Below are 24,733 nucleotides of genomic sequence, written 5' to 3'. Positions count from 1 at the left end.
CAGATATCTCACATTGGCCTAAAAATAAGTAAATACATGAAATTTACGATAATTTGACAGAAATTTTTTGGTCCAAATTTTGAGATGGCCGTTGTGCCCCACCCTTCCCTACACTATTTTATTGACGCTGCGCGTATCTGAAACACTGATTTTTTAAATTTGATAAAAGTACTCAGTCATGTAAAAGTGACAGATGAAATGCAATTTATCAGGCCTTGCGAAGATAGATACAGTGAATTCTGTGCTTCAATCGGTCTTACGAAGCGGACTACTAATTAGAATCTGAATGGGGCATAATTCATAATTCGCAGAGGTGAATTATTGATTATCGGAATAATTTGATTTATCTAATCGTTCGGTCACACGACCTACATAAGAGAAAGACGAAAACGCGGCAGCGATCAATTGTGCGGGACAGCAAATCACGATGGGTTTCCACGGTGTGAAAAGTTTTTGTGGGCTAATATTACTGCTCAACGCATTAGCCAATATTAGCGATGCCAACGCGAGAAACATTCTAACGACAAGTGCAAGGGACACTGCTCCTCAAGTTACAATACTTCAGGGTCCTCTTGAAGGTACAACTGTGTTGAGTTTGAATAACAGAACGATCTACTCTTTCCTCGGAATTCCTTACGCTCAACCGCCGATCGGAAACCTAAGGTTTGTCTTGAATTGTAGATTTTTTATTCGTCAATTTTTATAATATTTTTAATATTTCAATCAGAAGAGTACAAGTGTGATTAAGAATGACCTGCCTGAAATTGTTGAACCGAATTTGAACCAATGGATTGCATCATAGCATAATCTATTATGCGTCTTGTAATCAGTGACACAATGAAAGCGAAGTTAAGTCGATGATTGACGCGGTCATCGATTACAATTGCAAAACAAGTTCGAAGAACACTGCTAAAATATTTATAACGAAATTATGAACTCATTAGGTGTCTTATATCATGATGGACTTATCGAAAGACTTTCATAATGAACAGTATTGAACACTGGTTTGCACTCTGCGATACAAAAATACTTCCATTTTTTCTAAACCATAATAGCATTGTAATTGCTGGTGTAAATAACCCTGAATATTGGAGTTGAAGATTAACTTTAAGGATAACTCCCAGGTGATTTTTGGGGTTTTAGATCGAACCATTTCAAGACTAAATCCTCAACTTTGAGGATAAACCTCAACATTTTGAAATTCGACTCCTTTGTTCAAGTTGGCGTTAACCATCACTTTGGGTTAGGCTTAAATTAGCGTATTGACCTTTAATTTAGGGAGTTGAGTCTCGATTTTGGATTTGTTTTCCATAAGAGTTACATCATGATGATTTTATTAGATTTCACAGTTGATTTGAAAGTAGGTATTCATAATAAACCAAACTTGAAGACTAGTTAACAATTCACAATGGAACAATCCTTAGATTTTGTTGTGCTTTTTCAAGCTTGATACTATACTGATCTGAATCTTATAACGCGTTCGTAGATTCAGCAACCCTGTTGCAGCGGGCAATTGGACCGGAACATTCAATGCGACTGTGGACGGTGAAAAGTGCCTACAGTATGTGGTTACAGGAAGCGAGGACTGTTTATACTTGAATGTTTACACCCCGCAGGTGAATGATAAAAAACATGTTGATTTCGAACATTAATTGGGAATCAAAGGAGAAATATTTGAAATACGTTGCCCGTAGCTTCCGGGAAATGGTTCATCTTCCCTGCTTCCGGTGATGGTTTCGATTCACGGTGGAGGATTCGCCTACGGAAGTGGAGACTTTGACGGCAATGGTCCAGCCTATCTTCTCGACGTAGACGTGGTGCTTGTCACCATGAACTACCGCCTGGGAGTGCTGGGCTTCTTGAGCACTGGAGACGAGGTCGCGCCGGGAAACTGGGGCCTCAAGGATCAGGTGTTGTCTTTGGAGTGGGTCCGTGACAACATTGCGTTCTTCGGTGGTGATCCGAACCAAGTAACAATAATGGGGAATAGCGCCGGTGCTGTTTCAGTGCATATGTTGGCACTTTCGGACTTGGCAAGGGGTGAGATTTAATCGCACTTCGACGCTTCAGAGCATTTAACACGTTATGCCCAAATGCGTTTGGAAAAAATGCTATCTCAAAAAATAGTTATTTTAGCCAAAATGGGACTGGCAACGCTACGGCATGCTCAATATAAAATCGTTAAAACTTCGATGTTTCGTACCTACGATAATTTAGATGATTCGTGGTTTAGAGAGTCTTTTCGTTTATAATGAAAATGCATTTACGTACTTCAAATGTTGTTCCCTATCCCTGATCCAAGGCACGATCTAATTGAGCATTTTTTATGGACTTTGTATCATAAAATTTAAGATTCGTGGATTAAGTGTTATCTTATACCGATCGTAGTAGCATCGTTCTAGTACGTGAGATCGCGAAATGGGAGGACTTGGGTTCAAATCCCTAGCGAGCCAAAGGACAAACTAAGCGAAAGCTCGCAAAATATGTAAGACCACGACCATGCCGTTGAGGCGCTGAATGGGCCAGCTGAGGTTTGAACTCAGTCTGGCTACTCCTGGATAATGTCTTCTGCAATTTTCATTTTCTCATATGCGAACGTAAATGTTCTTATTGGAGATCTTAATAATGGTTATCAGCCTATCACTCCCTTGCCTCTTACAAGCTTATCGCTTATGAAACAAATCATTTCGGGTGCAGTGGGACTGGTAGTGATTAACACTATTATTGTTATTATAAAAGTAATGTATACGGCCTACGCATTCAAGATGAAACACTCTAGATTCGTATGCCTATACGTATTATAGAAAAGAAAAGAACGTTAATGTCTTGGAATACCTATCAAGAATAATGGATACTAATTCAAATAACTGATAATCAATTCTTTATTAAGAACATCAAAAGTGAAACATTCTCATTTTTTGTTTTTAAATGACACGATTTTTGTAATGATTCGATGAACGCACAAGAAAATGTTGTAATACTATCGTGAAAATACCATAACTCGAAGTTCAGGACGAGAAAAAATGAGTTTTCGATCACCGCGACTTAAAAAGTGTCCGAAATTTTCAACATTAAAAGTACGTAAATCTATTTCACGATCAGTTTAGACCGAAAAAACCCGTGACGTGATTAAGAATTCGAATTATCCTAGGTTCGAATCATCGAAATTTCAAGTCAGATGTAGGAGTTTGAATTACGTTACATTGAATGTATACTTGAGATGACATCTTCCCCAATTATACTTGAAGTAGCATAATATACTTTTGGCACCTCGACTGGTGAAATTCCAGGCGAATAGTGATGACAATTTTTCTTTTAGGCCTGTTTCACAAGTACATCGCGCAGAGTGGATCAGCTTCCGGTTTCTGGGCTTACCAACCCAGTGAATTGTCCGCACAACATTCCCACGTCTTTGGTGGATACCTCAACTGCGATAACAGTACTTCGACCCTTCTTATCCAGTGTCTTAGAGGACTAAACGTTTCGACCATAATGCTAGGGGATATGATGTCCGGTTTGTGGAACACGGTTGGTGGTTCTTGGTCCCCGACCATTGAACCAGACATCGAGGGTGCCCTTCTCACCGACAGTCCTCTCAATCTCGTCAATGCTGGAAAAATGCATGACTTGCCATCGATATCCGGAAGCACGCGTGACGAAGCTGCTACCTTCGTTGCAGGTAGGAAGTAAACTCTGAATCAGACGCAACACTCTATGTAGGAGAAAAGGAAAAACAAATTTTCTCCCTAATTTACTCAAAATTTTGGGTAAATGTCCACTTTCAATTTGAGGGTTGTCTCAACTTGAGAATTACCTTGAAGTAACGGGTCAAACCCACAAATTGAGGGTCAAATCCGCAACTTGAGGATTCTTCAACTTGAATGAAATTGGAGGGATTAACTTTCATTTTAACGGGTTATTATGGGGAATATTGAGGGTTTATTTCTAAAATTAAGGGTTGGTCCTGAACAGTTGGTCGCAACCCCCATGAACTTGGGGGATACTCTTTCAAGGGTTCATCCTCGAAAACAGTCGAGTGTGACCATCGAATTCAGGGGACATTCTCGAAATTGAAATGGAATTCCGAAATTTTGAGGTCGTAGCCCAAAGATGAGGATTTCCACGCCAAAATCTCGACAAACGATTTAACTAGTAATACTTCTTACTAATCAAGGTTACGTACTGGTGCCGGGCATGTTTGACCAGTTTCTAGCTGACATCGACAACGCCTTGCCCAACGTGCTTGGATACTCAAGATGGGTTGACGATGTTCCTGCGGCTACTGCTGCATTGAAGGACTTTTACTTCCCCGATTTGACGGCTGATAGATCAGAGGTTTAATGAATGCTTTCAGTCAGGGTATAAATACTATGATTCGAATTGTAAGAACATTAGCAAATGGCATCAACTTCGTTTTTCAGCTGCTGCAAAATCTCACTCTCGCCATAAGCGACACTATGTTCATATACCCAGGCTTCAGAATGGTCCAAATGCAGAATAGCATCTTTGAGAGTGATCAGTTCTTCTACTCCTTCGATTACCGAGGGATTTACAGTCAAACCGACATGATAAGCAGCGCAATGCCAAACAACAGCGCTGCTCATGCCGATGAGATGTTCTACCTGTTTCCACAGACTGAGGCGATCTTCGGGGCGGCTCGAGAGAATATGACTGTCAATGATCGTCAAATGGTGGACACCATGATGGAGTTGTGGACTTCGTTCGCAATAACTGGGTTAGACTTTGGTGCTTTATTCGTCGTTCTCGAAAAATCGAGCTTGCCCCTGACCGTTGATTTTGGTTCCAGAATTCCAACCACAACGACTGGTGGCGTAACTTGGCAACCGTTTGCGACGGGCAACAATAATTATCTTAGAATAGGAAGTGACTCTGACCCAACGGTTGAGAATCTGAACGATTTTCAACCGGAAAGAATGCAGCTGTGGAGCGATTTGCTGGTAGCATCATCGGCGGCAAATTCAGCTATTGTTTCTTCGCCTTTGAGATGGATTCTTATTTGTCTGGTTACTTACTTCAAGATGCTCTAGTCAACAACGGCGAGACCTATGTATTTTTGCAAAATTAACGTATACATTTTATTCGATTTTACCATTAGCGTGTAGTGAATAGTATGAATCAAAAGTTAATCACAGTTGTTACGACATTATGATTGCTGAGTTAAAAAAATTAATTACACAGCTATATAAGTCGTAATACAATAATGTGATTTCCGATTATTTGGGATTCATTGTAGACATTTTCTTATGCTTTTTCTACATAATATATTCTTTAATTATCATTAGCCTTATGGCAACTGTGAATAAATTTTTACCAATCTGTACGTCACCGTTTCTATTTATCTTGATTCTAATATTTAGAATTCTCAGAAAACAACAAGTTGAGGGTTACCTGGTGGCTACAGAAGCTTGCCACCTATTCTTATATTGTGATTAGTGATCTAAAAACTTTTGTAAAGGGTGAGAACAAGATTCGGAATAGCGTTGAAGAAGACTACTCGAATCGACATATTTTCAGATGCGAAGATAGACGAGATTGAGAGCTGTCGGGTCGCCGGTCGTGTAGGTCAGTATTGATGGTGTTTCTGGATCTGAGCCTCACCTCTAGGTCGATGTCGAATAGATGGATACGATTCGTTGATGTTGTTTCGCAGCCACTTGGTCTTGTTGAATTTAGAATTTGAATAGTTGTTACCAAAAAGTTATTCTTCGAAATTTTCAATTATCTCACTCACATTTGATTACAATACGTTAATTAAGGTTATTAATTAGAATTGATAATGAAGTTGTATTCAAGTATCTTTTTGACACGGAGGAGTCTGGTAGGTGGTGCATGCTTTTGCGCTCGCTCTTTTTCTCTTCGTTTTCCGTTTCTTTTTTGCTCTTATACAAGGTGTTTCCGAGTAAATGCCGTGGTATGTTGAGTTGCCTGCCACTGAGAAGAACAAATATCGGTAATACAGACCTACCGAGTCCTAATATCTTTAGTCAAGTTGTTACACCCCCAATTCAACCTTTATTTCCAACGCGACAATATATTTTCATGATGAAGTAACGTAGAAGCCGATAGCAGTTCCTTATATTAGTTCCCTGCTAGTTCCAAGAACTGAGCTAAGAAACGCTGAGGTTGAGCTACCTGTAGCTCAACCAAGAATTCTATCTTTCTGTAAAGACGTATTTTTCATCAATAATTAGGACAAAATCCTTACGCCAAAAGCTCCAATTAAAATAGAGTACTTTCTAGACAGTATGAATGCATGTCTGTAAGTTATAATACAATATATTTTGTTAACTTTTTAATTATGGAATAGGCGAGATTGAGAACCTTCAGATACACAAGCCGCGTTCGGCGGTAAGAGTCGACTTGTGGATTACCACCAGGGTAATACAACAAAATTGTAACCGCGGGCCTTTGGACCCTCCAGCCCAAGAAGCTGTACCTTTCGTCTGTCAAGTGGCAAGGTACACTGACGTTCACCCGGGTTGGCCCTTCCGCGTAAGAGTTTGTCTCGTTATGAGAGCTATTACTCAAATTTTGCCCTGATTCGAAAGAACTGGGTAGTATTGAGTATTGCCAATCATTGTATTACCATTAAAAATTAATCATTGTGAATATTGAACAATTACCGTCGGGTGAACTTGAATTAACTTTCGTGCAATAACTTTCGCCGTTCAACATAAAGCCAAAATTAACCAAGACTAAGTGAGTGGTATCATCTTCTGCATCTCAACAACCCTTTCGATCCAAGGTGAGGCTTTCAAATCGACCTGCGACCGATGAACAACATTATGATAAGTCAGCCCGACCTATTTACCTTACAAAATGTAAACCAGAAATTATTATTGATTTTACTGATTTACATTTGTTAAATTGCGAATTGATAAGGCTCACGTGTCATCATTCCACAGATGATTGCATATTACTTTCCAAGTTTGACGAAAGAATTGATCCACATGTGGAAATAGAATTGGTGCAGTCAAGCTGGGAGGTGTATTTTTCGGGATAGATGAAATTATTTTGCTCTCAGCTCAGCCGTATTAAAAATTTAAATCACTTCATGCGTATTAAAGATTTCATTCATGTAAATACATGTATGGGACTTCTATTGACGAATTGAAGCGAATACCACAGGTATTTCGAGGGATACCTTTCAACCTCAATGAGTGAACTATTATAAAATTTAATAGAATAATACAGTGAATGCGTGTGCTTCCTTGGGTGAACTTCGTAGCATTTTAACTATTGTATATGTTGTAACGTGGTATTTTGGAATGGCCCGTTACAAGGCCAAAAAGCTGAAGGAAACTCTCGCAAAACGCGTCCCTGGCAGGGTACTTCAAGAAAACTCGATACGAAATAGGCAACAAATACTGGTTCCTAATATTTTCTTTATAAATTCTGTAATTCCGCGCCTCGGCGCAAGCTAATTAGGTACCAAGACGACCACAATCTCGATCATCGAGGGATTAACACTCTTCTTTGATTTACCGAAGGATCAACAGCTACCGAAAACTATCGTTTCCAGCTACCGACGAACTCAACTACCGTTTCGTAATGATGAACCTCCCGCACTACTTCGTTTGCCAGTCTTCTAGGATGCCGGAAGGACGACGTACAGGGCAGACCACAGCTTGTCGTCCCCCAACTTACCGGCCAGGTGCCGGACCGACGCCAAAACACTACGTCCAGGATTGATAAAGCCCTCGTTCTGAGGATCGACACAGCCTTTCTATCAGTAACGACTACAATCAGTGTGAGTCATGGTTCATGAACATTGAGTTGCTGTAAGCCGCCGTGTGACTGCATGGTCTTCGTGATATATCGTGGGCAGAAGGCCACTGCCTAGACGACGAAACCGGTGGAGGCAAACAATGAGGAGTTGCACTCCATCCGGTAACCTAGCAGAGGTAGCCTACGTACCTGACTCCGTCAAGGGAACCCCCAATGATAGGCAATCTGGACAGTAACACGAAGCAGCCGGAGAAGAGTACGTGTTGGTGTCAACTACGCATCATCTATCGGTTATCGTCGACAATGCCTAACCGATATTCGCCACAGAGGGATGACCCAATTATGGTGGGGAACAAACGACCAATCAAGGGAAAGAGAAATCACCTGACGACAACGGCGAGATCGCTGATCCGGACTCCGAACTCTGCTTATTCTACGCTCAACGCTAGGAGACATCATTGCTAAATACCTCGCTCTCGTTGATTTAGACTTTCTCCAGTTTTCTTTCTTCTTTACCTGTATCGTTTCTCTACCGTTCCTGTTCCTTATCACTCTCGTTCCTCTATCGCTATCGCTACCGTTTCTACCGTTTTTGCACCTACTATCGTTTGATCTACCGTTTAGCTTCTTTCCTTCCGTAAATTACCTCCCTATTACCTTTTCTTTCGTTACCATTGAGTTTACTTTAAACTAAATTCTGTGTCCTCTTATTACCATCGCCGACTAAAGTAAGGCTTTTGCCTTTGTATCTTATCGTTATGAAGTTGCTCTAGTTTCCATGTTCTCTCTCGTATCCTAATTATTGATTTTGGTTGCATCAAAGGATGCCAGTATCTTTGTGAATCATGGTCCACGAATATTGAGATGCTGTAAGCCGTCGTGTGACTGCATGATTTCGTTAAATAATTAATTTCCGAAAACTTATCGTTGAGCGACCTCGTAACTACCGAATAAATATCGTTTGCATTTCTGATTTTCTTTGATATCTGTAATTTTGTGCTAGAATTGCTTTTGTAATTTCTACCGTCTTTTAATATCGCTATATTTATTTTCTGTACTAGTATTGCCTATCGCTTTTGTATCGGACCGCTTATTTTATTTATTTGCTTTGTGCATGATTTTGTATCGTAATCGAGTTACTTGGAGTACAGCCGAGCGTAAATTAAGGTGCTAAATACTACCGTACCTTTTCTATCGCTTATTATCGATTTTGTATTGCTTATTACCTGTTAATATTTTCTTGCTTTTCGAATGTCGCATTTCTTTGTTAACTTAAGTTGCTTATTGTAACCCAGGTGTATTTAGTGTATTCCTTTTATCTTGCGAACCTTTTTTAACCTCTCACCCTCGCATAATTTTTGTATTCTCTCTCGTTATTATAATTTCGAATTTTCTTGTTAATTTAATCTCGTAATTTTGACCGCTGTAAATTATCGGTTCACTTGCTGTGAATAATTCTCTCATATAAGCTATTGATATTTGTAAATTGTCGATCATTGTTAATCTCGCTTGCTAATTACAGTTTATCGTAATTTCTATTTAATTTTTAGTCACTACCGTTTCGAGCTATCGCCAATTCCGGCAACTACCGATTTTCGCTAAAGTTCCACTCTTGTTGTAACTTAACAAATTAACAGTTTTCGTAGTGTCGTTTTTCGAAAATTTGTGTAAAATCACGTCGCCCAGTGACGTATAGTTTTAAATAATCTTTTTGTCTTATATCGGTTCGCCCGACCTACGACTAATTCCTGTTGTTAACTATCATCTTTGTTCAAGTTATCGTTAACTTCTTCTATCGAAAATCTTTTAAACTGCTCTTGTGCACTAATTACCTTTTGCTACGTTTCTGTAACAAGTTTGACTGATCTAACACTTGTGACTTAATTCACAATACATGACTGATTGACTCGTTAATTTCCTTGACTCGAGCTTGCTTCTTCATTTCTTTACTTCCCTTATTCCGTAATTGTTGTAACTGCTTTGGATACCGCCACTCTACCAGTTCGTGTGAGTACCTGAGCCTAGCCAGCCATACAACGGGTTCTCTAATTATTACTACCGTATCGTATCTTTTCCCTTTTTGTTTAAAAATTGACGCTGAAAGCGTCTGGCGCCCAACGAGTACTTTTCCTTGTCGTTTAATATCGTACCGAATAGTTAGAGAATCGCGCCAAAGTGCGATTTCGGTGTTCTTCGTAATCGAAAACCATATCAGCTGCCATTTCGTCATTTCACCATCAAATCTTATGGGACTGGCCTCGAAATGTGTGTTTTATCGCCGTCGAGTGGCATCATACCGGATAGTTCGATCCATTCAGTGCAACTGTGAAAATTTGGCCAATTTCTGTGGGTGGTAACCAATCTGTAAAATTTCTTTCCAAATTTTAAAAAAGTAAAAAGTCGGACCACTTTTTGCCAAAATAAGGCATTGATTGCCCAAGTTCTACTCTGATCGCTTGAGCGGTATAGGACTTTTGCAACCCCGCGTTTTCGAGGTGTACAACGGGTCTTTATAAACACCTTAAAGTGCGGAGGCCGCAGAAACTTGAATAAAAGAAAATAGACCACTTGATATCAGGTTTAGGAAATGGAGGAAGGATAGTATGATACCTGTATGCTGAAATATGTGAATGAATTGTAATTTTAACATTTAGTACTTTAATGCTAATACATGTTGTCTGAAATAATTGTTCATTAAACCTAATTATAATCGATCTTATGGTGATCTCAATATGAAAACTTGGTGTGCTCTATGAATAACATCGTCAGACCCAATATATATACTATTGACCTTAAAGTTGAAGTATTATACTTTCTGAGATGAAACACATGACTATTGTTTTCTCGTAGTGCTGTAAGCTCTCTTGAATCATTAGCGATTCTGATAGATTGTAAAAAGACATTTACGAACTATAAAAGTCAACCTCTTTACTCCCTACAGCTCAAAATAAAAAAAAATAAAAAAAAATGAGTTGAGATATGGTTCGACATATACTGACCTATTTCGAAGTTACAACGAGTATAAATTAGTACCTATGAAGCACAAAAGTGTGTTACGGTTCAAAAGACCAGCCGTGTACTTCTGTCACATATTTTCCGATGCAATTGTCGATAATACTGGTTATTAAGTCGCTGAACAGTATAGTTATAATTCTAACTGACAGTGGTACTAATTACGACTTCAACACAACTACGAACTTTATATTCAGCCCTTGAAGTAGGTCATGTTGAGCGTTTTGAGTTGATAGTAAGAACCGTTAGCAGGACGTAAAGAAGAATGTCAAGAGGAGGAAATGGCATCGGATAGTTTGAGTTTGTACACTTGTGTTTGATGACTTGATCTAAGTGGGTCGTATTCATTTAACATCTCACACCAGCTGACCAGACAGTTGGATTTATAAATACAAATCGACATCAGTGACCAACCAAAAGAGCATGCGTCTGTGCGTTTAAATCTTAACTTCACTCACCCTAGAAATTCGTTTTTCATCTTAAACGGCCTAGTCGAATTTGAAGTATAAGCTTTCGTTGCGTGTGAAAAGCTGATTGTGACTACCATTTTCCATGAATTGGAGCATTTCGAATTTTAATGAGATATTTTAGAAACCAGTTTTTGGTTACACGTCTAGTAAGACAAATCAGGACACTTTAATACTATCGTTGAGCTTCTCGCGAGCTGTTTCAAATTATATATGAAGCGAATCGATTTTAGTAGAGACTAGCGAATTGGGCAGAGCTGAAATTGTATGTCACAAGGTGTAAGCAAGCTCATTGGTTTGTGTTGAATTGCTGGATTCGAGTGCGGTGGTAGTGTCATCCCGATTCTCCATGGAGACTCTTCTTACCTGGTTATTATTGTTGAACATTGTGCTTGTTTTAAGTTGCACAGAGTCAAAAAATACCAAGCGCCCGGAAATTACTTATCCTCGGGAAACCTTGATCGGAAAAACACTGTCGACACGCCATGGTCGAAATGTATTTGCTTTCCTTGGCATTCCTTATGGCCAACCACCGATAGGAAATCTCAGGTTTGAAGATGATGTTAATTCAAATCCATAACAAAACAGTGGAAATGATGAGTGTGATGCTTTGATGTCTTGGACACTGAGAAAAGAGTTTATTTACTGTTAAGAAACGTATATTTGAATATAGCGTAATAAATGTTTTGTCAGTATTATTAAATTATAGTTGAGCCAAATAATGGTTACGAGAAATTTTTGAATAGTTAACAGATCATGTTAGCTCAACTTAAATTTAATAATAATAACGAAATATTTATTTCACTATATACAAACTATATACTTTTTTCTCAGTGGATTAGAATACGCTCAATTGGTTGAAAAAAATTACAACTTAAAATTATGTCACAACTGTACTAGTTGAATATTCGATGTTCAAATCTTATTATTGTAATTATAGAGAATTACCGAATTCAATAGAATTTTGTGTTCTATAACGCAAGGGATTGAACAAACGTGATAGAGCAAAGGTTTCAAACCGGTCCCTCAAATTAAACCATTCACACTTAATTAAAAAAGTCCTCGTGACACTGAAATTTTTTGTAAAACACCGAATTTTAATTGTAGTCGCATAACTATATTGTTTAACTCCCAAACAGAGAAATCACAATATTCTATGATCATTTTCCTAAACTCCATATTTCTTGTTCAATTCTGACGAAGAATAGTAAATTTTATTCTCAAAATAATAATCTCCAAACCGTATGGGTTTGTGGATAAGAATGGTAGCATTCTTTGAATGCTAAGTTTATAATCTACAAATTATAACATTATACACACTAAATTTTTTATGCGACTCAGGATAAAAATCTATAGCAGGCGATTTATAGGAACTTCATTCATCAATAAAACGAGCTATTTGCACTTCAATTTGATAAATTGCAGATTTGCAAATCCAGTGGCAGCCGACAGAGGGAAAGGAATTCACAATGCAAGTGAAGAAGCAAGTAGTTGCCTTCAGGTATCAGGTGATCTAATCGTAGGGGATGAGAACTGCCTGTATTTGAATGTGTACACGCCGCAGGTGATTGATGAATTGAGATAAATAATGTCACCTTTGTTTTTTTTAAAACGAGAGTTTCACATCCAAACCTCTGCAGGAAATCTGCGAGGGAAAATTTTTGCATGACGTCTTATTATTACTGACAAAATGTTGGACTGGCGGTAAAAATTGTGGTACTTAACTTCAACAGCCAAAATTTACGAATCCTAAAAGTAGTAAATTGTAGGGAGCAGGAATTTATACAATTGACACAGCGTCCATGAAATTTTTTTTGACAACGTGCTTCAGCTTCCAAACGGAAAAAGATCACCACTATTTCCAGTTATGATGTTCGTTCACGGCGGAGGATTCATTGAAGGAAGTGCTTCTCCAATGCGATACGGCCCGGAATATATACTTGACGAAGACGTGCTCCTTGTTACTTTTAACTATCGTCTGGGTCCATTCGGGTTTTTGAGCACTGGTGACGAAGCGGCGTCCGGAAATTGGGCCCTCAAAGATCAGATCCTGGCTCTTACATGGGTTCATGATTACATCGAATATTTTGGTGGTGATCCTGATCAGGTGACGCTTTTCGGACACAGCTCAGGCAGCGTTTGCGTTCACTTGCTGACGCTCCTCAATGCCACAGTCGGTAAGAATTAACGACTCCTTTTTAATCAATCCTAAAAGGCAATCAATTTTCAGCCATATTATTGAATTCCTTAAAGGTTCTTGCTGTCACCAAATGTAATTTTGTCAATTTATCCAGTGAGCTCTGCAAGGCCAGCCATGTTTTATCGTTTCAATGAAATTTTTTCCAATACTTTTTCAGCTTGTAGCTTATACGACAGGTTGTGAAATATAATTTTGTTTTTAGGTTATAAATGGTGTTCAAATAAGTCTGATTACAAGAGGCACACTTTTTTTTGTTATTTTACCGTCATATTCTGAATGTCGATATTACAACAATGCCAAATTCCTATCCTAAGACCGACAGCTCCAGACAATGCTGTCACCACGCTACAGAAAGTTTTTTTTCAGTCAAAAAACTGTTCAAAAAATGACGTGATAATTATGTAAACAGTAATGTTTATTTTTTCTTGCTACTTAAACATATCTTAAAAAATTTTGGTTTGAGGGGGGAAAATATAACAAATACCGGAAAAACTTCTACTTTTTTGTCGAGATTTTCTTATTTTCGTGACTTCGGAAATTGTCTAGATACGTGTCTGGATTTCAAAAAGAAAATTATTCAGTAAAAAAAAGTAGTCAGAATGCCACCTAAAATGTAAATAAGAAAATCGTACAATGGGGTATGAATTGATGATTCGTTTTTTGTTGAAACCATTCTCACGTCACTCGACAGTAAATCTGTAAATTTCGTAACAAACTGCAGTAAAGAGTGATCGGTCTTAGAGGAAAAGAGATTTAAAAAAAAACACATTTTTGCTGTAGAAAAATAAACTACATAATGTCTGTAAAAACGTGAAAAGAAAATTTGTCGAAAACTTTATAAAAGTTTGAAATTTTTTGTCCTGATACTATTTTCAATCTCGAAAACTACGACACAGCGTTGGATTTAGAAATCCTCAATAATTGATACAAACTATTTTGAACTACCATTACGATCCCGCAAAGTTACAAAATATATCCATAACTTTACAGAGAACTACAAATATTTTCCCATATGGGTTTTACGGTATTATTTCTTTGGAGTGAAACTTCATGGAGTGCAAAACATTGCGACCGACAACCTGTTGACCGTTTTTGTGCTTCTACAGGGCTCTTTCACAGAAGTATTTCACAAAGTGGATCCGCTTTCGCTCCATGGTCTTACAGACCTCGAACTGCCTACGCGAAGCGTGCATTTGACCTTGGCGAATACGTCGGCTGTTTCAATATCAATATGACTGATTCCTTGATCAATTGCCTGCGAGCGGTCAATGCCACGGACATTGTATCTTCGTATTCGAAGTTCCGAATTTGGGAATCGTATACATCCATAATATGGGGTCCAACTGATGAGCCGGACATCGAAGGCGCTGTTCTCACGAGCAGCCCGATGAATCTGATCGGCAGTGGTCAGTTCCACGATATTCCTCGAGTTTCCGGTGTCACCGAAAATGAAGGATTACTTTTGACCGCGAGTAAGTACCTGTCGACATTATCCGATTCACAATCAGAAGTGTACCACACTTTTCGACAAAAATTTTCATGGAAGTGACGTGTTGGTAGAACTCGACAGAATTTTTTTTATTCCAACGATGAAACAAGGTCGCTGTGTAAGCATTGGTTTTAAAAAAGGTACACAAAACGTATGATGATGAAATGCTTCCAACGGGATGTAGAACTTGCTTGCATTTCATATTTTATTCTGCAGTAACAACCCAAGCACAATTGGAGTTTCAAACGATTTTATCCCTTACAAGGGTAAAAATGCGAAAAAAATTTATTAATGGAATGTCGGGAGTACCAATTGAGTAAGCAAATTGTATTTTACACTTTTGTCTCTCCTGAATTTATTGCTCTAAACTTTTGGGATCGACAGGATATTTTTGTGTGATTATGTGAGCAAGAAAAGTCTGGGAAACTAATAAATTATACAAACAATATGGGGTTTACCTGTAGCAGTAACGTGACAGAACCTCAAAGTTTGTAGGGATTAGCAGCAAGTATGTTCGTAGCGATTCCATCAATTGTCCACGTTTTATTTCAATACGAGAATAGCTGTAAGATCTATCCTGTCCTGAAGTTTGAAAAGGTTATGTCACATGGCAGAAAAAATGTGTAAAATGAGGTTAGCTTGCTCGGTCTGTACTCCGAGATCCTTACTTTTTCAGACAGCAAGCTTTTTCTTTCATATTTCCTGAATTAGCGTTTTATGAGAATGCCACAAAGTTCGAGAACTTTCTGGAAAACTTCGATGTTGCGCTTCCGGTTGTGTTGAGTTTGATTTACCAACCGGATTCGGGGGCTACTTGGGTTAAAGCGATGAAGTCGTACTACTTCAACGACGATTTGACGGGGAACAGGAGTCAGGTGAGTAGCAAAAACTCGTAATGAGATGAATCTAATGCTCTACGTCCCTGCAGCTCCTCACAAACCTGACGCTCCTCATTGGTGACACTTACTTTGTAAATCCGGCCTTCAACGAAATTCGAAAGCAGCTCGCTCTGGCAGAGAACCGGCAGTATTTATACTCCTTCAACTACCGGGGAATATTCAGTGAAAGCTACGTTTACGGTGGTTCAACAGCCAACTACGGTGTGGCGCATGGTGACGATCTGATTTACCTCTTCCCGAGATATCAGTTCTTCAAAAATCTGCAGAACGAAACCATGAGTGATACCGATTTCCAAATGGTTGACATCATGGTGCAGCTTTGGACCTCGTTTGCGATCAATGGGTGAGCTGCTAACAATAAAATATAACCACTTTTAATCCCGATTTTTGAATACACGGTGATACCTTGCTAGGCCTTGTGACGATTGTATATGTATATGTACTGTAACGCTAAATTCTGTTACCCTCTGACGAGGACTTACCGTTAGCACTTTGGCGCGATTCTTCAATTATTCGATACGAATTTTAAAGATACGAAAAGATACTCGTTGAGCGCCAGACGCTTCAGCGTCAATTTTTAGAGAAAAGGAACGATACGATACGATAATAATAATTAGAGAACCCGTTGTTCGGCTGGCTAGGCTCAGGTACTCACACGAACTGGTAGAGTGGCGGTATCCAATGGCATTTACAACAGTTACGGAAATAAGGGAATAAAGAAATCAAGAAACTAAGCTCGAATCAAGTAAATTAACAAGTCAATCAGTCGTGTATTATTAATCAGTTCATAAGCGGTAGATTAGTCAATTTTGTTACAGAGAGGTAGCAAAAGGTAATTAGTCAACGAGAGTGAATTACAAGATCTTCGATAAAAGAAGCTAAGCGATAATTCGCACAAAATAATAGTTAACAAAATAAATTAATCGTAGGTCGGGAGAAGCGATATAATGCAAAAAGTCTACTTATTGTTAAACTAGACGTCACTGGGCGACGCGATTTTACCCAAATTTCAAAAGCGGCACTACGAGAATTGTTAATTCGTTAAATTAAAGCAAGAGTGAAACTTTAGCGAAAATCGGTAGTTGACAGAATTGACGATAGCTTAGAACGATAGTGACAAGAAAATAATATTGAAATTACGACAAACAGTAATTAGTGAGAGAGATTGACAGTGATATATAATTCACAAATATCGATATCTTATACGGAAGAATTATTCACGGTGAGGGAATCGATAATTTACAACAGTCAAAATTACGATATTAATTTAACAAGGAAATTCGGAATTATAGTAACGAGAGAAAATACAAAAATTATACGAGATTGAGAGATTTAGAGACGGGATCGCAAGATAAAAATAATACACTAAATACACCTGTTTACAATAGCAACTTAAGATAACACAAAAATACGATATTCGGGAAACAAGAAAATATTACAAGGCAATAAGAAATATAAATCAATTAATAAGCGATAGAAAACAAAAGGTGCGGTAATATTTAGCGGCTTAATCTACGCTCAGCTGTACTCCAAGTAGCTCGATATACGATACGAAATTTCATGCACAAAGCAAATAATATAAAACAAGCGATACGATACAAAGCGATAGGCAATACTAGTAAAGAAAAGTAGAGATAGCGATAGCAATAGACAGTGGAAATTACACAAGCAATTCTAGCATAAAATTACGAGAAGCAAAGAAATTCAGAGATACAAAAGATAAGCAAAGAAATTCAGAAATACAAAAGATAGTTATTCGGTAGTTACGAGGTCGCTCACGATAAGTTTTCGGAAATTAATTACGAAATGAAATCATGCAGTCGCACGGCGGCTTACAGCACCTCAATGTCCGTGAACCATGATTCACAAAGAAACTCGCATCATTCGATGCAACCAAAACGATAATTAAGATACGATAAGAGAAACAGAAATTAGAGCAACTTCGTAACGGTACGATAGAAAGGCGAAAGCCTTACGTTAGTCGGCGACGGTATTCAAAGACACTGAGTTTAACTTAAAATAAACTTAAAGAAAGCTAAAGCGAGAGAAGGAAGGGATTGACTCTACAGGAAGGAGTGAAGCTAAAATTCAAACGGTAGTGGGTGCGAAAAAGGTAAACGATAGCAATAGCGATAAGAAGGAATAGGAGATAGAGGAAGAATAAGGAAAGTTGAAGGAGTTCTAACTGAACGAGAGCGAGGTGGTAGCGAAGCTGTCTCCTGGCGGGTTGAGCGTAGAATAGGCAGAGTTCGGAGTCCGGATCAGCGATCTCGCCGGTGTCGTCAGGTGATTCTTCTTCCCCTTCGGTGGTCATTCAATCCCCACCATAATTGGGTCATCCCTCTGGCGAATATCGGCTACGCGTTGCCTACGATTACCGCTAGATGAGCGTAGTTGACATCACACGTACTTTCCTTCGTCTGCTGCGTTGTACTGTCCAGGTTGCCTGTCATTGGGGGTTCCCTCCACGAAGGCAGGTACGTAGACTACCTCCGGAAGGTTACCGGATGGAGTGCAACTCCTCATTGTTTGCCTCCACCGGCTTCGTCGTATAGGCAGTGGCCAACTGCCCACGATATATCACGAAGACCATGCAGTCACACGGCGGCTTACAGCACCTCATCGTCCGTGGACCATGACTCACAATGATTGTAGCCTTTACTTACAGGAAGGCTGCGTCGATCCTCAGAACGAGGGCTTTATCAACTTTGGACGTAGTGTTTTGGGTTCGGTCCGGCTCCTGGCCGGTAAGTCGGTGGACGACAGGCTGCGGTCTGCCCTTAATGTCGAACTTACGGCATCCGAAAAAGTAGGCATTCGAAGTTGTGCGGGAGATTCATGATTACGGAACGGTAGTTGAATTCGGCGGTAGCTGGAACTGTAGTTTTCGATAGTTGTCGATCCCTCGGTGAATCAAAGAAACGTGTTGATCCCTCGATGATCGTGATTGCGGTACCTGTTTAGCTTGCGCCGAAACGCGGGATTACAAAATTTATACAGAAAATATTAGTATCTAGTATTTTTCGCCTATATCGTATCGAGCTTGCTTGGAGTACCCCGCCAGGGACGCGTTTTCGGTAGTTTCCTTTAGATTTTTAGCCTTGTAATGAGCCATTCTGAAATGCCACGTTACAGTACACATATTGTGTATGAGGATTAGCTGAGCGGAGAACACGTTCAGCTAGTCAGTCGGTCATCAAACGTTCCAATATCAGGATCTCAGTCATCCGCTTGGCCAAGCACTTCGTTTATTATTTAATTGTATTCTGACTGATCATTTATTGATTAACTAATAGATTGACGAACCCCGTTGGGAATTATAAAACAACAGAAAAAGCAAATGTGAACGTGACCGACTTAACACAACGAAAAGATACGTAATCGACAATTTTATTTTATAAAAATTTTTGTCATTCTATTTATTTCTTTTTATTATTTATTATGATCAAACTTTTGTTGTTATTTTAATGTGTATGTGTGAGTGCTTTTATTTTTACAATCTATTCCTTTAATTTTACTATTTACACAAACTTAATTTTGTTTTATCTCTACATACAACTATCTGCGTATTTTCATTCATTTATTGTTTTATTTATTCATTTATTGTTTTATTTATTCATTTTTTGTTTTGTCCTTAGTTGTGATTTGATATTTTATTATGTAAATTTTGTACAACAAATCCATTACAGCCTGTACAAATAATCGATAAATCGTAGACTTTAAATAACTGTTCTTGCCATCGATCGTTTAATCGCAGAATAGAAATTTCAATCAATCGTTTTTTGCAATTATTCGGTTTTCAATTCTTCACTTAATCGTTTTTTGTTTTATTCGACTTTTTCATTTGGCTTTTTTTTCTAACAATTATCAAGTGATAATGGGGTCTTCTAATTTATCATTTTTTCGATGAATCGGTGAATTGTTCATTCCAATTGACCGTTTTTTCTAGTTATCGATTAATAGATTAAATAAGGAAAAAATGAATCTAAAGTATCAGAAATTGGCTATCGACATTTTTTTCAGAACTCCTATAACTTCCGCTTTCAACGGCGTCACAACGTGGGAGTCGTACTCAACTGAAGGCGATTACTTACAGATAGGAAACCAATTCAACCTTACACTAAAGCAGCGATATTACTTCAAAGAGCGAATGCAATTTTGGGATGGTTTGGTTGGTTAACATATCAAAACCCAAGAGTAGCAATAAAGAAGAGTTCTGGACCAATCAAAGTTAGCGCGTGTCGTGTGACTTATCTTAGATCAGTGTATATATATGTGTCAACCCCTACTGTGCCGACCGAAGGCCATATCGCATTGCCTCACCAACAATTTTATCGATCGAGGGTCATAACTGCGCTGTGTTACCAACAATGTCATCAGCCGAAGGTCAAAACCGCGCTGTCTTAGTTCACTACAGGGGGGTGACACCGGCACCTTTTCCTATACGATAAATGCAAACGCGTTTTGTCTCGGAATCTGAAGTTCTTGAAAGCGCCACCAGCAGCGCTGGCTGTTATGTGCGCGTCTTCGATATAAATAAGCATGTAAAGCGAGGCCGTCAGATCCGTCAGGTCAACACAACCTCGGGCGTACATAACAGCTAGCGCCACAGTGCGGCAAGCACATTTCGCGTGCCACTTTTATCTACCAGTGTCACCCCCCTGGTTCACTAGCAACATCTACGTAAATTCACCGTAGAATCACGGTACCGATCTTTCACCAAATAATGTATGTACAATTAGTTAATAGATGATAGAACCATAATTAGAATCAAATATGTTCCGTTAAATTTTCCATACCGTTCCGTTATACGTATACAATGTATACATACTTCTCATATATATCATATATATACACATATCTCAATACTCCAATTTCACAGGCTAGGAGTTTACGTAGATTTCACAGGCTACTAGCTTACGGAAAATGACATATGACACGTGACTTAATTTTCAAAAAACATGTACTATGCCTAAAGGCACTACTGTTTTTTTTTTAAACTGATATTTCTTTTAATGAATTTTTAAATCTCCGAACAAAAAGGCATTTTTGATTTTATAGAAAAAATTCACAAAAGTTCCTTCATGTAGTGGAGATTATATTAGGCATCTTATCATATTATCTATGGCATTTAAACATCTGTGAAAAAATGTTAAAAAACTATAAAAATATAGAAAATTTGAGTGACAACCATTACATATCACTTATAATCCTTTGCAGCTACTCCGATTCACTTTCGCGTGCCTATAATGAAAAATATAAAGAAAATCGACTCACAGAAAATAAGTTTTGATAAAATTGACTCACAGAAAGCACGTAGTAAAAAGAAAAGCGTAAAAAGAGGTCTAAAAAAAGGAAAACTAAATGTCCAGTATAATTAGATTCTATTTCTTACAGTAAAATTTGCTTACAAATCATTTTACTTGTAATGAAAATTATTTTTGAATCACAGTTTACAAAAGTAATGTGTAATTCAACTTGTTTCAATTACACATTACATTTAAATTTGTAATTAAACTTTTTACAAATACACAATATATTTGTAATTAACCCTAGTTCTATAAGTAGATAAACTAATTTAAATTCAACCACAAATTACAGATGTAATGTGTAATTGGAAAAAGTTTAGTTACAAATTCAAAATGAAATGTAATATAGTTGTTACGTCAGACGTTCCGCCACCCATCTTACTCATCTTCCTCAACAACCTCTCGCCTCTACTTGCCATCTCTTCGATATTCCTTACGGTAACAGTATACTCTAAATCCTGTCCTCCTATTTCTATCCAGCCTCACACCACTCGTTGGCGCCCTTACTTACCTGCTGATTCTATTCCCAACTATCCTGGATTTTCGCACCTCAACTTCCAACCTCAGTTCCAGCCTAAAAAATCACCTCACCTATTCCTAACGCATTCTGTCTAGTTACCCAATCAAAGTCCTGAATTCTAATAAAGTTTCTATATAACCAAAAGGTAATCCTTCTCTGCTTCATTATCCTTCAGTCCATCATTCTAGGATTCAGGACAGCGATAAGACCGGACCCCAAAGTATCCGAAGCAACATCTCGGGTGGGTATAGAGACGTATTGACAACCTGTTGTCAATACCGTCCTTCTATCCCAGAACATAGTAATTGAAAAAAGTTTAAAAATTTAATTAAAATTTTGGGTAGAACAAAAGTCACTCACTAAATGAAAATTGAAAAAGGTATTTGAAATTGAAAGATGTTGAAACTCACACCAGGTGCTATTGCGAGGGATTTAGTTGGAATTATTAGTCATTTTCACTACATCAATCTCCAGACCAATCGCCGAATTTGAATGTAAATATTATATACAGCTCAATTTCTTAGCAATCTCGAGGAAGTTATCAATTTTTCGGTTTTGGTAGTTCCACCAAAATGTCAAGAGAATTTAGATACTACAGAACGAATCGAGCAATCGATTTCATTAGAGAAGCTGAACCGTTCTCCTGAGTTCGGGATTCTCAATAGTGAGGTTTCTCCTACTAAGGGGTTTTTAGGTAAATTATTATGGGTATGACCCATTCCGTTTGTCATTATAGTCAAAGAACTTTAGGAAAAAAATGGGCTCATCTTCGAAAAAGGCCAACCAAGCTAAAACTTGGTATACCTTACCTTTCAGATTTCCAAATAAGGTGTGAAAAATCCCCTGAATTCGATTGTGCGCATAACATGTAACAGACACACAAAAACGGTGAAAAAATTACCTTTTTCCGACTTTTCACGAATATCTTCGTTTCTGTCGGTCTTATGGATATAAGGTATACGTATGAAGAAAAGAGTAGGAAACTTTCTACAAAAAAGTTAGAATAGAGTTTATTGATAGAACTAGTCATTTCCACCGAAAAATGGTGTGAAACATCACATTGAGTTTGCTAGTTTTCTGCCTTGACTACAAAATTAGCAAGCTTGCAAAATGAGAACATAGCTTTGGATAGTGAAATGCTGTATTTTAATCAATTTTCATAAGAAAATCACTAAAGCTCCTTACAGGAAATCGTAAAGGAAACTTCCTTTGCGTGCACGTCCTCAAGTACATCTTGTGTGATAGTGATTAGGTTTGCTGAATGGTTTGTTACATTGTTCGTTCAAGTTCGACTTCATTTTTCGTCGTTAAGGAGTTCAACTCGAGCATCGCGTCGCTCCAAGGAGTTCTCGTAGACTGTGTTGTTGCTTCAAACAATTTTGTCCACGTTCGTTGCATGCGGGTGGAGAGTTTGCCTAAATGACGGATTCTTGTTAGTTAAGCTTAAAACTAAAAACTCCTCCTGGCAATGGAAAGGTAATTCTGACCGATCGGTGGGGACATGCGTAAAAACCTGACCGAAGTTGACCGTTCGATCCATGGTTGATTACAAGCTAAGATTTACAAATGAGTAATTTTCCAAGTAAGATTCAAATTTCTGAATATTAAATCGTATTTATAGAACGGTACGCAAGGCTCGACAATTTTTATATCTGTGTATGATAACTCTGTCTGAATTTGGGTACATCATTCATTCTCAATTCGAACTGTTGCCGGCCGAAAGTAGATTGTTTATTTGATTGCAGCGAGTTACGCCATGTTTTTTTTTTTTTTTTTTTTGATAACTTCTATGAATTCAACAGTGCATATTATGAGGATGAAGTTAGTAACGTTACTGTACCGATGCATGTTCAGGAAAAATGGCTACTTCGCACCTTCGGGAATGTCTCAAATTTAGTAAAGCACGATATACAAAACATACTATCATTTTGGAAGGACGAGACCTCGTTACGTTAACGTTGCCAACTTCAGCCTCATTGCATATTTTGAGACGAAGAAATAATCAATTTCCTCATCCATAGGGCTGTTTCAAAAATGCATAATGGAACCCGAATCCGTTCTTCCAGCAAGGGCCTATCTGCCCAGTGCTGCTTATGCCAGCCAAGCATTTGAACTTAGCAAGTATTTCGGCTGTTCAAACGAACTTTCAACGGATTCTCTGATCGAATGCTTGCAGGTAGTCGACATTTCGGAAATCATTAATGCAAACTCGAACTTTTTGGGTTGGGATTCGTTTTCGTCGGTCGTCTGGGGTCCAACTGATGAGCCAGGTATCAATGGTGCCATTCTTACAGACTGTCCTCAAACTTGATTTGTAACTGTCAAGACCACGATATCCCACGGATTACTGGTGTTTGCCAGGGTGACGGATTATCGCAGACTGCGGGCAATTCGAATCGTTCTCAGCTGGTTAGTTAGTGATGATTTTTTGGATTTCTAAATTGTTCTTGTAAATTATCAGCATTTTTTTAGCAAATTTTTTACTTTTGTTTTAAACAATTCACATCGTTCATAGTAAATACTTTTCTCCGTTTCTGAAACTATTTCGAAAGTGTTTTCGACATCTTTATAAGCTTTTTACCAAAACGAGACACGGTTCGATGAGTTTCTGGGAAGCATGAACCACTCTTGCCTTTTCTATTCAATTGATTGTACTTAACTGACTTGGGAGCGGTTTGGGTTGAAACCATAAAATCGCACTACTGCAGCGATTTTAAAGTGAACAGGAACTTGGTAGGTAGCAGAAAAATTGCACCTGTAAAGTGTTTCGCATTGACAACAATTGACGATTCCATTGTTCGGTAGCTACTGTCAAACTTCATGATGCTAGTGAGTGGCGTCAACTATCGATTCGTAGTCTACTATGTACTCAACAACAATTCACAATGGCTGTGAATCGACAATATCTTTACATCTATGGTTACCGGGGCATGTTCGGAAAATCGTTCCAGTACAGTGGCACCACAATAAATTATAGCGTGGAACACGGTGACGTACCTGTTTCCATATACAGCAATATTCTCGAGTCTAAACGAAACTCGAAGTGAGAAGGATTACGAAATGATTGATGACGAAATGGCATTGGGGT

The 24,733-nt window shown here is 38.4% G+C and overlaps 2 protein-coding genes across 2 annotated transcripts in view; one reads left to right on the top strand and one right to left on the bottom strand.

Moving 5' to 3' along the window:
* The window catches only part of LOC124416725 (flotillin-2), a 403,676-nt gene that overhangs the window by 45,959 nt on the left and 332,984 nt on the right, over nt 1–24,733 (bottom strand). The gene's annotated exons all lie outside the window — the stretch shown is intronic.
* Nucleotides 155–5,335, top strand: LOC124416720 (esterase E4-like). Its single transcript, XM_046897982.1, has 7 exons — nt 155–663; nt 1,487–1,616; nt 1,695–2,040; nt 3,320–3,679; nt 4,175–4,335; nt 4,422–4,735; nt 4,808–5,335. Exons 1-7 carry the CDS (start codon nt 428–430, stop codon nt 5,046–5,048), a joined length of 1,788 nt encoding a protein of 595 aa, XP_046753938.1. The 5' UTR covers nt 155–427; the 3' UTR covers nt 5,049–5,335.

The sequence above is a fragment of the Diprion similis genome, chromosome 3, assembly GCF_021155765.1.
Source record: "Diprion similis isolate iyDipSimi1 chromosome 3, iyDipSimi1.1, whole genome shotgun sequence".
Lineage (NCBI taxonomy): Eukaryota > Metazoa > Arthropoda > Insecta > Hymenoptera > Diprionidae > Diprion > Diprion similis.
The sequence above is the reverse complement of the archived record's forward strand: the minus strand, read 5'-3'. Positions and strand labels throughout refer to the sequence as shown.

Excerpts from the sequence above, each read along its gene's own strand:
- LOC124416720 (XM_046897982.1), top strand. The coding sequence starts at position 428 with ATGGGTTTCCACGGTGTGAAAAGTTTTTGTGGGCTAATATTACTGCTC. Across the intron at positions 2,041-3,319 it reads ACTTTCGGACTTGGCAAGGG|GCCTGTTTCACAAGTACATC; the intron begins GTGAGATTTAAT and ends TTTTTCTTTTAG. Across the intron at positions 4,336-4,421 it reads TGACGGCTGATAGATCAGAG|CTGCTGCAAAATCTCACTCT; the intron begins GTTTAATGAATG and ends TTCGTTTTTCAG.